Source organism: Palaemon carinicauda, chromosome 12 (assembly GCF_036898095.1).
Source record: "Palaemon carinicauda isolate YSFRI2023 chromosome 12, ASM3689809v2, whole genome shotgun sequence".
NCBI lineage: Eukaryota > Metazoa > Arthropoda > Malacostraca > Decapoda > Palaemonidae > Palaemon > Palaemon carinicauda.
Genome location: NC_090736.1, coordinates 8105266 through 8118660, shown reverse-complemented (window position 1 = coordinate 8118660; position 13395 = coordinate 8105266). Strand labels below are relative to the sequence as shown.

General features: G+C 36.6%; 1 protein-coding gene across 1 annotated transcript in view; it reads left to right on the top strand.

Moving 5' to 3' along the window:
* The window catches only part of LOC137650476 (titin-like), a 963282-nt gene that overhangs the window by 922836 nt on the left and 27051 nt on the right, over positions 1 to 13395 (top strand). The window contains 2 exon segments of the mRNA XM_068383702.1: positions 862 to 1023; positions 6932 to 7107. Coding sequence (XP_068239803.1) covers positions 862 to 1023; positions 6932 to 7107 — 338 coding nt within the window.

Genomic DNA, 13395 nt, shown 5'->3' with positions numbered 1-13395 from the left:
TACCAGCCATACTCCAGTCATTAATTTCAGCTCTGATAATGTATATTTGCCAAGAGTTTTTTTTGTTTTGTCTGTCATATATCCCATCGATTAGAATATTCAAGTATTATCTTTTAATTTGTTTATTTCTGCCATTTACATATTGATGATGAACACAATTTGCACATTATTTTTTTTTAAACCAAATTTTCTTGAGTGATTTTTCCTAAAATTTTATTTCCATTACCATTTTATCGAAGATATTGACATGCACGTTTTTATTACCTTTGATTTTTTTTTTTTTTTTTTTTTTTTTTTTTTGGTATGATGACCTTTTAACTTGTTCGTTGCCTAGTGAAAACCACATTGTTGATTTCTTTATTGTATCGTTCAAATGTTTTATTCTTAATGAATGAGATATTCAAGTATTGATTTTGCCATTATTCTTTGCTTAGTGTCATATTGGCATAAAAAAATCATGATCAAATTGTCATAATTTTTCTTTCACTCTTTTCCTCTGATGACTTTTGGACTTGTCAGCTGCTAGGAGGAACACACCTTTTCAATTTAAAGAAAAAAAGAAAAAAGAAAAAAAAAGACTGTCTTTAAAAACACAATCCTACCATGCCCTATACAATCTCTCTCATTCAAAGTAAATTAAAATAAATTACAGCAACATTTGCTTATGGGCTGCTAACGCAAGAACAAATGTCTTGCATAAAGCGAGGCAATCTGAACACACACACACTAAGTGCTCGAAATTTACCATTTCTCTTATATGACTTTTGATCTGGATTAGCTTCACCCCTAAGCTTCCCATTCTTATTTGGGATGATTAAGGACTTATCTCTTTGCCTATTCACCCTCTGGTAACCCCTCCAGGCGGTGCCCGTCATCCACGAGCGGCGTCGTTTCACCGACATCATGGACGAGGAAATTGACGATGAACGCCGAAGGACGGCTGTGGACAAGTACACGTCCGGTTTCATACGAAGCAGGATGGAGACGTGCTCTCTGGACATGCCCAAGAGAGTTAAGAGGGAGGTGGGTATCGTATGAATGAATGAATTATTTAAAGTTTTCAGGCATGAATGGAGACGGTTTGGGGGGGGCATTGAAGATGTTGAGGGGTAATTGAAGGTGTCATTGAAGTTGAGAGGTAATTGAAGGTGTCCTTGAAGTTGAGAGGTAATTGAAGGTGTCATTGAAGTTGAGAGGTAATTGAAGGTGTCATTGAAGGTGTTGAGGGGTAATTGAAGGAGTCAATGAATGTGTTGAGTGGTAATTGAAGGTGTAATTGAAGTTTAGAGGTAATTAAAGGTGTCATTGAAGTTGTTGAGGGGCAATTGAAGGTGTCATTGAAGTTGTTGAGGGGTACATGAAGGTGTCTATAAGTTGAGAGGTAATTGGAGGTGTCATTGAAGTTGTTGATGGGCAATTGAAGGTGTCATTGAAGTTGATGAGGGGTACATGAAGGTGTCTATAAGTTGAGAGGTAATTGAAGTTGTCATTGAAGTTGTTGAGGGGTAATTGAAGGTGTCATTGAAGTTGAGAGGTAATTGAAGTTGTCATTGAAGTTGTTGAGGGGTAATTGAAGGTGTCATTGAAGTTGAGAGGTAATTGAAGGTGTCATTGAAGGTGTTGAGGGGTAATTGAAGGAGTCAATGAATGTGTTGAGTGGTAATTGAAGGTGTAATTGAAGTTTAGAGGTAATTGAAGGTGTCATTGAAGTTGTTGAGGGGCAATTGAAGGTGTCATTGAAGTTGTTGAGGGGTGTATGAAGGTGTCTATAAGTTGAGGGGTGTATGAAGGTGTCTATAAGTTGAGAGGTAATTGGAGGTGTCATTGAAGTTGTTGATGGGTAATTGAAGGTGTTAAGGGGTAATTGAAGGTGTTGAGGGGTAATTGAAGGTGTAATTGAAGTTCAGAGGTAATTGAAGGTGTCACTGAAGTTGTTGAGGGGCAATTGAAGGTGTCATTGAAGTTGTTGAGGAGTACATGAAGGTGTCTATAAGTTGAGAGGTAATTGAAGTTGACATTGAAGTTGTTGAGGGGTACATGAAAGTGTCTATAAGTTGAGAGGTAATTGAAGTTGTCATTGAAGTTGTTGAGGGGTGCATGAAAGTGTCTATAAGTTGAGAGGTAATTGGAGGTGTCATTGAAGTTGTTGATGGGTAATTGAAGGTGTTGAGGGGTAATTGAAGTTGTCATTGAAGTTGTTGAGGGGTATATAAAGGTGCCTATAAGTTGAGAGGTAATTGAAGGTGTAATTGAAGTTTAGAGGTAATTGAAGGTGTCACTGAGGTTGTTGAGGGGCAATTGAAGGTGTCATTGAAGTTGTTGAGGGGTGCATGAAGGTGTCTATAGGTTGAGAGGTAATTGGAGGAGTCATTGAAGTTGTTGAGGGGTAATTGAAGGTGTTGAGGGGTAATTGAAATTTCATTGAAGTTGTTGAGGGGTACATGAAGGTGTCTATAAGTTGAGAGGTAATTGGAGGTGTCATTGAAGTTGTTGAGGGGTAATTGAAGGTGTTGAGGGGTAATTGAAATTTCATTGAAGTTGTTGAGGGGTACATGAAGGTGTCTATAAGTTGAGAGGTAATTGGAGGTGTCATTGAAGTTGTTGATGGGTAATTGAAGGTGTAATTGAAGTTTAGAGGTAATTGAAGGTGTCACTGAAGTTTTTGAGGGGCAATTGAAGGTGTCATTGAAGTTGTTGAGGGGTGCATGAAGGTGTCTATAAGTTGAGAGGTAATTGGAGGTGTAATTGAAGTTTAGAGGTAATTGAAGGTGTCACTGAAGTTGTTGAGGGGCAATTGAAGGTGTCATTGAAGTTGTTGAGGGGTGCATGAAGGTGTCTATAAGTTGAGAGGTAATTGGAGGTGTCATTGAAGTTGTTGAAGGGTAATTGAAGGTGTTGAGGGGTAATTGAAGTTGTCATTGAAGTTGTTGAGGGGTACATAAAGGTGTCTATAAGTTGAGAGGTAATTGAAGGTGTCATTGAAGTTGTTGATGGGTAATTGAAGGTGTCATTGAAGGTGATGAGGGGTAATTGAAGGTATAATTGAAGTTTAGAGGTAACTGAAGGTGTCATTGAAGTTGTTGAGGGGCAATTGAAGGTGTCATTTAAGTTGTTGAGGGGCAATTGAAGGTGTCATTGAAGATGTTGAGGGGTAATTGAAGGTGTTGAGGGGTAATTGAAGGTGTCATTGTAGTTGTTGAGGGGTACATGAAGGTGTCTCTAAGTTGAGAGGTAATTGAAGGTGTCATTGAAGTTGTTGAGGGGTAATTGAAGGTGTTGAGGGGTAATTGAAGGTGTCATTGTAGTTGTTGAGGGGTACATGAAGGTGTCTATAAGGTGAGAGGTAATTGGAGGTGTCATTGGAGTTGTTGAGGGGTAATTGAAGGTGTTGAGTGGTAATTGAAGGTGTTGAGGGGTAATTGAAGGTGTCATTGAAGTCAAGGGGCAATTGTAGGTATCTATAAGTTGAGAGGTAATTGAAGGTGTCATTAAAGATGTTGAGGAGTACATGAAGGTGTCTATAAGTTGAGAGGTAATTGAAGCTGTCATTGAAGTTGTTCAGGGGTAATTGAAGGTGTTGAGGGGTAATTGAAGGTGTCAATGAATGTGTTTAGTGGTAATTGAAGGTGTCATTGACCGTGTTGAGGAGTAATTGAAGGTGTCAATGAAGGTGTTGAGGGGTAATTGAAGGTGTCAATGAATGTGTTGAGTGGTAATTGAAGGTGTCATTGAAGGTGTTGAGGAGTAATTGAAGGTGTTGATGAGTAATTGAAGGTGTCAATGAAGGTGTTGAGTGGTAATTGAAGGTGTCAATGAAGGTGTTAAAGGGTAATTGAAGGTGTCAATGAAGGTATTGAGGAGTAATTGAAGGTGTCAGTGAAGGTGTTGAGGGGTAATTGAAGGCGTCAATGAAGTTGTGGAGTGGTAATTGAAGGTGTCATTGAAGTTGTTGAGGAGTAATTGAAGGTGTCAATGAGGTGTTGAGGGGTAATTGAAGGTGTCAATGAAGGTGTTGAGAAGTAATTGAAGGTGCCAATGAAGGTGTTGAGGAGTAATTGAAGGTGTCAATGAAGGTGTTGAGGGGTAATTGAAGGCGTCAATGAAGTTGCTGAGTGGTAATTGAAGGTGTCATTGAAGTTGTTGAGGAGTAATTGAAGGTGTCAATGAAGGTGTTGAGAAGTAATTGAAGGTGTCAATGAAGGTGTTGAGGAGTAATTGAAGGTGTCAATGAAGGTGTTGAGTGGTAATTGAAGGTGTCAATGAAGGTGTTAAGGAGTAATTGAAGGTGTCAATGAAGGTGTTAAGGAGTAATTGAAGGTGTCAATGAAGGTTTTGAGGGGTAATTGAAGGCGTCAATGAAGTTGTTGAGTGGTAATTGAAGGTGTTATTGAAGTTCTTGAGGAGTAATTGAAGGTGTCAATGAAGGTGTTGAGTGGTAATTGAAGGTGTCAATGAAGGTGTCAATGAAGGTATTGAGGAGTAATTGAAGGTGTCAATGAAGGTGTTGAGGGGTAATTGAAGGCGTCAATGAAGTTGTTGAGTGGTAATTGAAGGTGTCATTGAAGTTGTTGAGGAGTAATTGAAGGTGTCAATGAAGGTGTTGAGGGGTAATTGAAGGTGTCAATGAAGGTGTTGAAAAGTAATTGAAGGTGTCAATGAAGGTGTTGAGGAGTAATTGAAGGTGTCAATGAAGGTGTTGAGGGGTAATTGAAGGCTTCAATGAAGTTGAGGGGTAATTGAAGATGTCATTGAAGTTGTTGAGGGGTAATTGAAGGTGTCATTAAATTTGTTGAGGGGTAATTGAAGGTGTCATTGAAGTTGTTGAGAGGTAATTGAAGACGTCATTGAAGATGAGAGGTAATTGAAGGTGTCATTGAAGTTGTTGAGAGGTAATTGAATACGTCATTGAACATGAGAGGTAATTAAAGGTGTAGCAGATCAAAAGGTGCGACTTGGTAGAATGCCAGGTTGGTGTTGAGAGAGGAGAAGCTGGAACTGAGAGAACTAGAGGAAGGGTCTTAATAAAATGAAAGGCTGGCCAGTAAGACGATATATGAATATTGTGGGAAGGGTGGGCGGTTGCTTACTGGAAACTAAAGGTGTGGGAAGTGAATGTGGGTATTGAAAAAATAAACAAGATACGGATGTTGTCAAAAAGAAGTGTCTTGAGAAAACATATGAGTGGATGGGAAGTTTTATTATCTCATATTACGACATTATTAACAAGATTAATTGATATAACATTTACACATCTCTATAGGTTTATCTTACAGAAGCTTTAATTATTAATTGCAGCTAAGAGCAACGGTCCTTTGATTATTAATTGGCTAAAAAAATATTTATATTTGTTATCGTTATGCAATTAAACTTCAGCAACAACTGTGTGCCATTGACATTTTGCAAACATGAAGTTGGAATCTCAGTGTTAACCTTCGAGTCAATACGAAATCAAATTTCCATTTAGATAATTTTGTTTCAGCTTCAACCATTGCAATACATTGCTTATGAAAGATACCCAATATGTTAAGGGTGCTATTAATTCTAATACTGGAACCAGAATGTTTATTCACCTTAGACTATTTTCCAAATTTTACACACTAAGGAAAAAACTTACACCAAATCTCCAAAAAAAAAAAAAAAAAAGCATTTTCAATAAAATGAAACATATTTTGACATGATAAAGGTTGCATGTTTATTTATAGTAATTTTTTTATTTTTTTATCAGGTTTGTGTTTTAAAAGTTTATTCAACTTATGTTGCAAGAATACAGATCTAATTAATTTTACATGAGCATGAATATACCTGTTTGTTGTAACGAGAAAAGTATATCAATTTACCATATGAATTTCCAAATTTTGTTTGTTGACTCAAAAAAAAAATACCTAAATCATATATAGATCACTTTGTAGAATGAGTTATATATACTAAACTCTTGTCATACTGTAATTTGTACAAGTATAACGAGTAAATCCTTAAGAATTTTGGATTTTTATAAGATTTAGGTCAACTGAAAAAAAACACACCCAAATCCCACATATATAAATAAATATATAGTTAGATAGATAGATAGATAGATGGTTTATTGACCACAACCATACAATAATTTACTAAAGAACACTTGTCGTCCAAATTACAATATATGAATGCAATATATTTTGTACAATCGTTGATTAGAGAAAAAAAATGATTCTCAAACTGAATTTACATTGTACTATTATTATAGCACTATAGAATTAAACTTGTACCATCAACAAATCTCACTGATAACTATCCATACAATACAGTATTAAATATATATATATATATATATATATATATATATATATATATATATATATATATATATATATATATACATATACACACATATATATATATATATATATATATATATATATATATATATATATATATATTTACAAACTTACATCTTACTTCGTAGATAGCTCTTCTTAATAACAACTCCAAGGCTGTAGTAATATTATAGGTCTGTTAAATATGCAAGGAATCTGGGGAGTTTTCAATTACACGAATTTCTGTCTGGATTTGACCACATGAACATGAACATTACAACTTAATACCAGGGTTTAAACTTTTAAGGTAATTACCTTAGTTTGAGGAAATTTTCATAGTTTCAATGTAATGCTAAGGTAATTTCGGTTTTACTAACTTAAAATTTAGGCAAATTTGAAATAGTTTTAAGGTAATCTAAGGTAAAAAAAATCGTTAGTTTGAGGAAATTTTCATAGTTTCAATGTAATGCTAAGGCAATTTCGGTTTTACTAACTTAAAATTTAGGGAAATTTGAAATAGTTTTAAGGTAATCTAAAGGTAAAAAAAAAAAAAAAAAAAAAAACAGCAGCTCGATTTTAAACCCTGATTAGTACTGACTCCCGGATGTACTTACCTACGGTGTCAATTTCTCCCGTAGGTGGCAGCTCGTTTGGCCATTCGGGACGACGCCACTGCCCTCAGAGAAGAACACACCTTCGGAAAATTGCCCTTCATGAGAGAGAAGCCGGAGTCGTGCGCCATCACCAGTGGACAGCAGCTAACTCTCACCTGTGTTGTGATGGGAGACCCACAGCCGGTTGTCCAGTGGTTCAAGTAAGTATATATATTTTTTTCTTTTTTTTTTTGGAAAATTTATTTTTGCTTCCGGTGGTTCTAGTGATTGCCTTATTATATTTTCTTTATTACCTATTAGTATTAGTATTACTTCCTAAGCTACAACCCTAGTTGGAAAAGCAGGATGCTATTAAGCTCAGGGACCCCAACAGGGAAAGTAGTCCAGTGAGGAAGGGAAACAAGGAAGAATAAAATATCTTAAGAACAGTAACAATATTAAAGTAAAGATTTCCTATATAAACTATAAAAACTTTAACAAAAACAAGAAGATAAATAAGATAGAATAGTATGCTCGAGTGTACCCTCAAGCAAGAGAACTCTAACCCAAGACAGTGGAAGGCCATGTTACAGAAGCTCTGGCACTACCCAAGACTAGAGAACAATGGTTTGATTTTGGAGTGTCTACTATTTGTTGGGGCATTTTCATTCATCCGCAGGCAGATTTTATAGCGTACATTATGTACCTTCGTTTTAAGCAAAAAAACAAAAACTTGCATATGAAAAATAGTGACCTTTAAAAGTAACGTATACGTTGATAATATAATGCATATAAAAAGAGAGAATTTTCAAATTACAACATTTATTTTATAGAATTATGTTTCAAATGTTTCTTTAATTAAAAAGAAATTGGTTGAGAAACAAAAAAAAAGTAGATATAGGAAGAGGTTTTTTTTTTCTTTAGAGGAACTGGGCAAATGATACAAGCATAAACTTTGACAAACTTGTTCTCTAAGTAATACTAATAAAAAATGGCTGATTGAGCAGTTGAAAACCCAAGATGACTCCAAGTTAGTATTTTTATTTGCTTAATTTGCATGAATAAGATATGGATTCATATGCTTCCAAGCCAACCGAAGTCGACTTTTATGTTTATAAAGCAAATTGACACACACTTCTCAAGATTTTATTACTTTTAAGATAACCACCAACTTGTCTGCAGTTTGTTTTGTAAGCTATACACCATGATGTTCAAACCATGCTACTGCAATGTTGCCAGAAATGGGGATTTATCCCTAGATATGGGGATTTTGGGTGTTTGATGCGGATATGCTGTACAAATTTCTATGAAGAAACAAAGATGAATAAACCTTTATATTGTTGCAATTAGTTTTCTTGCACGTTTAAGTATAGTGGGTAATTTCTATATTAGTAAATCATACAGGATGAGAGGAAGATATATCCAATGAGGATTTTTGGGTTGTTTTGGGGATTTTTTATCATGAATGTTGGGGATTTTTAAACTAACCCATCTGGCAACACTGCGCAGCCACTGGTTCTCCTCCACCTGCTACACTACAGGCTACTCACATACGCAGCTTCAGTGTTGTGCAAGGAAGCAGTGACTGTCTGCAAGCACTTACATCGTCCTTTTCTGCGTTTCTTACAGAAACACTTTGTCAGTTCCCATATGCTCGCTGTAATGTGATGTAGTGTTGTCTAACATATCTATCATGTCTAGTCTTGGTTAGTGCCGTAGCCTCTTTGCCATGGTCTTCCACTGTCTTTAGGTAGTTTTCTTGCTTGATGGTACACTTGGGCAAGGTATTCTATCTTGTTTTTCTTCCTCTTGTTTTTCTTAAGTTTTTATAGTTTATACATAAAAGATCTAATAAAATGTTGTTACTGTTCTTATAATATGGTATTTTGAGAGTTCATTACCTCTCTTGTAGTTTATTTATTCCCTTGTTTCCCTCCCTCTCTGGGCTAGTTTTACCTGCTGGAGCCCTTGGGCTTATAGCATCTTGCTTTTCCGACTAGAGTTGTAGCTTATCTTGTAATAATAATAATAATTATTATTATTATTATTTTTCCCTTGTTGGAGCCCTTGGGCTTATAGCATCTTTTTTCCAACCAGGTTTGTATCTTAGCTTATCATAATAATAACAATAATAATATTAGTATTATGAATAATAATAATAATAATGTCTCCTTTCTGCATCCACTCCCATTTGGCAGCTCAGTCTTGTTGTTTACGTCACGAAGGAAACCTTGTCATCTACCCGATGTCATCCATGTTACTGTCACTCACCCTTCTTCTGCTTCCTTGTCCCATTTTCGACCTTATCCCATATAATCATATTTTAGACTACGTTCACTCACTCGTACCTGGTGATTAGTTAGACTTAGAGGATTTATTTTGATTTATTTTAAGTAAGAGAATTTAGAACAGTTCAGTACGACAGTTGAATGGTTATTAAGTGTAGAAGCACATCGTTGTTAGAAAAGTGAAAATATAGATATATAAAGAAGATTGTGAGAAAAAGATGTTTAAGAGATTTTCTTATAAGTAAAAATAGGCAGTATACTAATAATTAGTAAAGAAATTGTGTTGTTTACGTGACGTCACAGTGACGTTAAGTCACGTGGTGCTGTTGTCAGTGACGGAGTCAGCTGATTGGATTCATTTTACTCTAATGGTGATGGTCTCGCTCTCGTATCTAGTGTTGGAATTGCTTTGTTTTGTGTTGACAAGCTGACATCCGGAACAGAAGGAAATATGGTATAGGTAAATACAGTGTGAAATAGTACATTTATTAGTGGTATCAGAGCGTGTTTAGTCGTAAACCTAGGCTAGCCTATCCACTGTGTTTGGAGACCTCAAGGGGACACTGGAGTAAAACCAAGGAAGGAATACCCGAGGTTTTGTGGTAAACACTGAGGATACAAAGGAAAGGTCCGGTAGGGGATTGGTTGGTAGCATATGTTAAATATCCAGGTGTAAAGATTAAATCGAGTTTGAAAGGAAAGGCTTTAGAAGTGACAGAAGAGATTGAGAAAAACTGAATGGTGCTGACGTTTCGTAGGCAATATTAAAGAAATTAGATGAGGTATATCTAAAGGACACAACAATGGATAAGTATGGGAAGATGAAGAAGTACTTTAAAATAGCGAATCTGATGAAAAGATAAGAATTTCATAATTAGGTTAGAGATCGCAGCTTAAGAATGCAGAAATGCTATAGCAAATAAGTTTGGTTTTATTATAGTTCCTATCAGGGAAACATTGTTTTCTTTGAAAATTAAATTTAGTTTTGGGGGTAATGAATAATTACTGAGATATACCATAATATATCTGCCAATAATGGAAGGCTACCCAGTTGGGAACCCGGGGGTAGGGTTGGGAAAACATATATAATGGTAAAAAAGAAAAAAAAGAATTCTGTATGTCGAGCACAGTTATCAAATTGAAATTAAAAAATGGAATTGTTGCACATTAGATGTGAAAACAGCATATTTGCAGTACTTTCGAATACAGAGGGAAGTATATTTGAAACCACCAGTTGGAGGAGATTGGAGTGGTTTATGGAAATTGAAGAAGACAGTGTATGGGTTGAAGGTTGCTGCAAAAGCATGTTATTGTAAAGTAATGAGCGTAGGGAAAGAACCGGGGGGTGGGGGGAGAAGTAGACTGGAGCCAAACTTATTTTATGGGAGGAAAAACAATAAATTGGTTGGTATATTATGCTCACATGTAAATGACTTTTCCTATGGAGGAAATAAATGGTTCATGGAAGAGACAATTGGAAGGCTGAGAGAGAAATTTTTAAAGTAGATGAACAGGAAACTATGAGTTTTATGTACATATGAGCAATGGTGCAGCAAAATGAAAGGATATGTGTCAATCCATGGAAATTTGTCAACTCTGTAAAGTAACCAGAAGCTAGGCAACATACTGGTAAATAATTACTAAGTCAGAAGAAACTAGCAGAGTATAGGTCTGTGGTTGGATAGCTTAATTGAATATCTTTGTATACAATGCCAGAAATATCATTTAGCATTACTGAGTTAAGGAAGGTACAACACAGGATATTAGAAAGTTAATTAAAAGTACTGTAGTGAGGAGAGTTAGAAGTATAATGGGAGAGGTGGTATTAGATGAACTGCAAGAGAATATCCATTGGGAAGCATATGCAGATGCATTCTTAGGAAATGTTGAAGATGGGCATATAATATTGGGTTACATATCTTTGACAGATGCCAGGCAGTGGTGTCCTATATGGAGGAAGTCTAGAAAATCAAGAAGGGTAGCAAAATCAATTACTGTATTGAGGCAGGGGCATTAACCGTGAGAGGGATGATAGATAGTTTAATATATTTCAATAGGTTATGGGAGAAATTAGTGTGAGAGAGAAATTTAAAAACAGTATTGAAAACAGACAGTAGAACACTAATGACGGCCAATAAATGAAGTACGGGAGTTAGTGTTAAAAGACTAAAGATAGAGATTGCAACTGTAAGGGAAATAGCATCTGGAGAAATACAAGATGTGTAATGTATAGCAGGAAAGAAACAAATAGCTGATGTACTTACCAAGGCAGGAGTATCTGAGGAAAACATCTGGGCAAATGTGGATAGGATAGATATGGAGGAGAGTGAGGGGGTAGGGTTGTAGAGAAGAGACTATTGTTGGAAGGAAATGAGAGGGGAGGAGAGAGAGATAAGCATGATTAGTTAGAGGATTTATTTTAAGTAAGAGAGTTTAGAATAGTATAGTAGGTTATTAAGTGTAGAAGTTCAGTATTATCAGAAAGGGTGAATATTTACGGTACCGTAGATATACAGTAAAGAGAAGATTGTAAGAAAAATATTAAGAGATTTGTTTCTAATTAATTAATAGGCAATATAGTGATAATTAGTGAAGAAAATAATTTGTTCCTTAACTGGAATACAAACCACGCTATTTATTAGGGGTTATACTTTCGGCGGAGCTGAAATGACGAGCCATTAAAATTTCGCGAGGGTCAACTACCCACACCGATAGTTGGTGGGGGGTAGGGAGGTAGCTTGCTACCACTCCCGCTAATACACCTGTGATTTAGCTCACTTTACTTTTGGCTCGGATGAAGAGCGGTTGTTTCCGCACTTCCTCCTCGCCTATTCTGGACTGCCATTAATTTTTGTCTTTTAACTTACTTTTTCTTATATATACAGTGGAACCTCTACACACGAACGTATCTACATCCGAATTTTCCAACATCCGAAGTAAAATTCGAGCAATTTTTCGACTCTACACCCGAATTTTATTTCGATACACTAAGTAAGCAATTTTCGTCGTACCAGTTGTATCCGAATTTTTCGACATGCGAAGTACAATTCGAATACGTTCCTACTCTACACCCGAATTTTTTTTTCGACACCCGAAGTAAACAATACCCGTGCACGTAGATGGTACTCATAGCACCGGATGTACTGTATTTTTTATTTCCACCGATAGAAGGCAGCATTTCTACCTCGGAGGGACCCTCAATTAGCGTGGCTTGGGACATTCCTCTGTTCTCGTCGGCTTCGTCTGGTTGTGCCCTGTGCGTTCTGCTAGCTATTAACTGTGTTTTAATTGTGATTTTTTACGTTCATCCTTTTACGGTATTTTACCTAAATCATGGGTCCTAAAAGGCTTAGTTTCGCAAGTGGTAGTGGTGAGAAAAGGAATAAGGAAATGCTTTCTTTAGAAGTAAAGCAAGGAATTATTGAAAAGCATGAGCGTGAGTGAACTTGCAAAAGAACATCACGACGTTAATAGCAGAACGCACAGGGCACAACCACACGAAGCCGAGAGAACAGAGGAATGTCCCAAGTCACGCTAATTGAGGGTCCCTCCGAGGTCGAAGTGCTGCCTTCTATCGGCGGAAATAAAAAACACATCAGGCGCTATGAGCACCGACTACGCGTACGAGTATTGTTTACTTCGGGGTTCAAAAAAAAATTCAGGTGTAGAGTAGAAACGTGTTCGAATTGTACTTTGCGTGTCGAAAAATTCGGACACAACCGGTACGACGAAAATTGCTTAATTCATGTGTCGAAATAAAATTCGGGTGTAGTAAAAAATTTGCTCGAATTTTACTTCGGATGTTGGAAAATTCGGATGTAGATACGTTCGGATGTAGAGGTTCCACTGTATATATATATGAAAACATTCTTAATGTTTATGTATATGTATGTGTATAGAAATGTGGTAAGTTTCCTTTTCAGTGTTTGTGCTGTGCGTGTGATACATATACGACCCGACACTCCCGCAAGGCCAGTACACTGCTACTTCGTGGGGAACGACCTCTCCCCTTCTGGTCCATTGGTCTTCCCGTCAGCATATAACCGTTGACTTGGCCGCCGCAGGGGTATCGACACCTCCTGGACCCTCCTCATTCTACTGTTGTCTTCGCCTTTTCCCTTTTCCTACGGAAAACATGGATTACTGAGCGAAGGGAATGTGGCCTCTCAGAGATTGACTACGGTCTTTCTCTTCTCAAGGTTATTCACCTTTCAACAACAG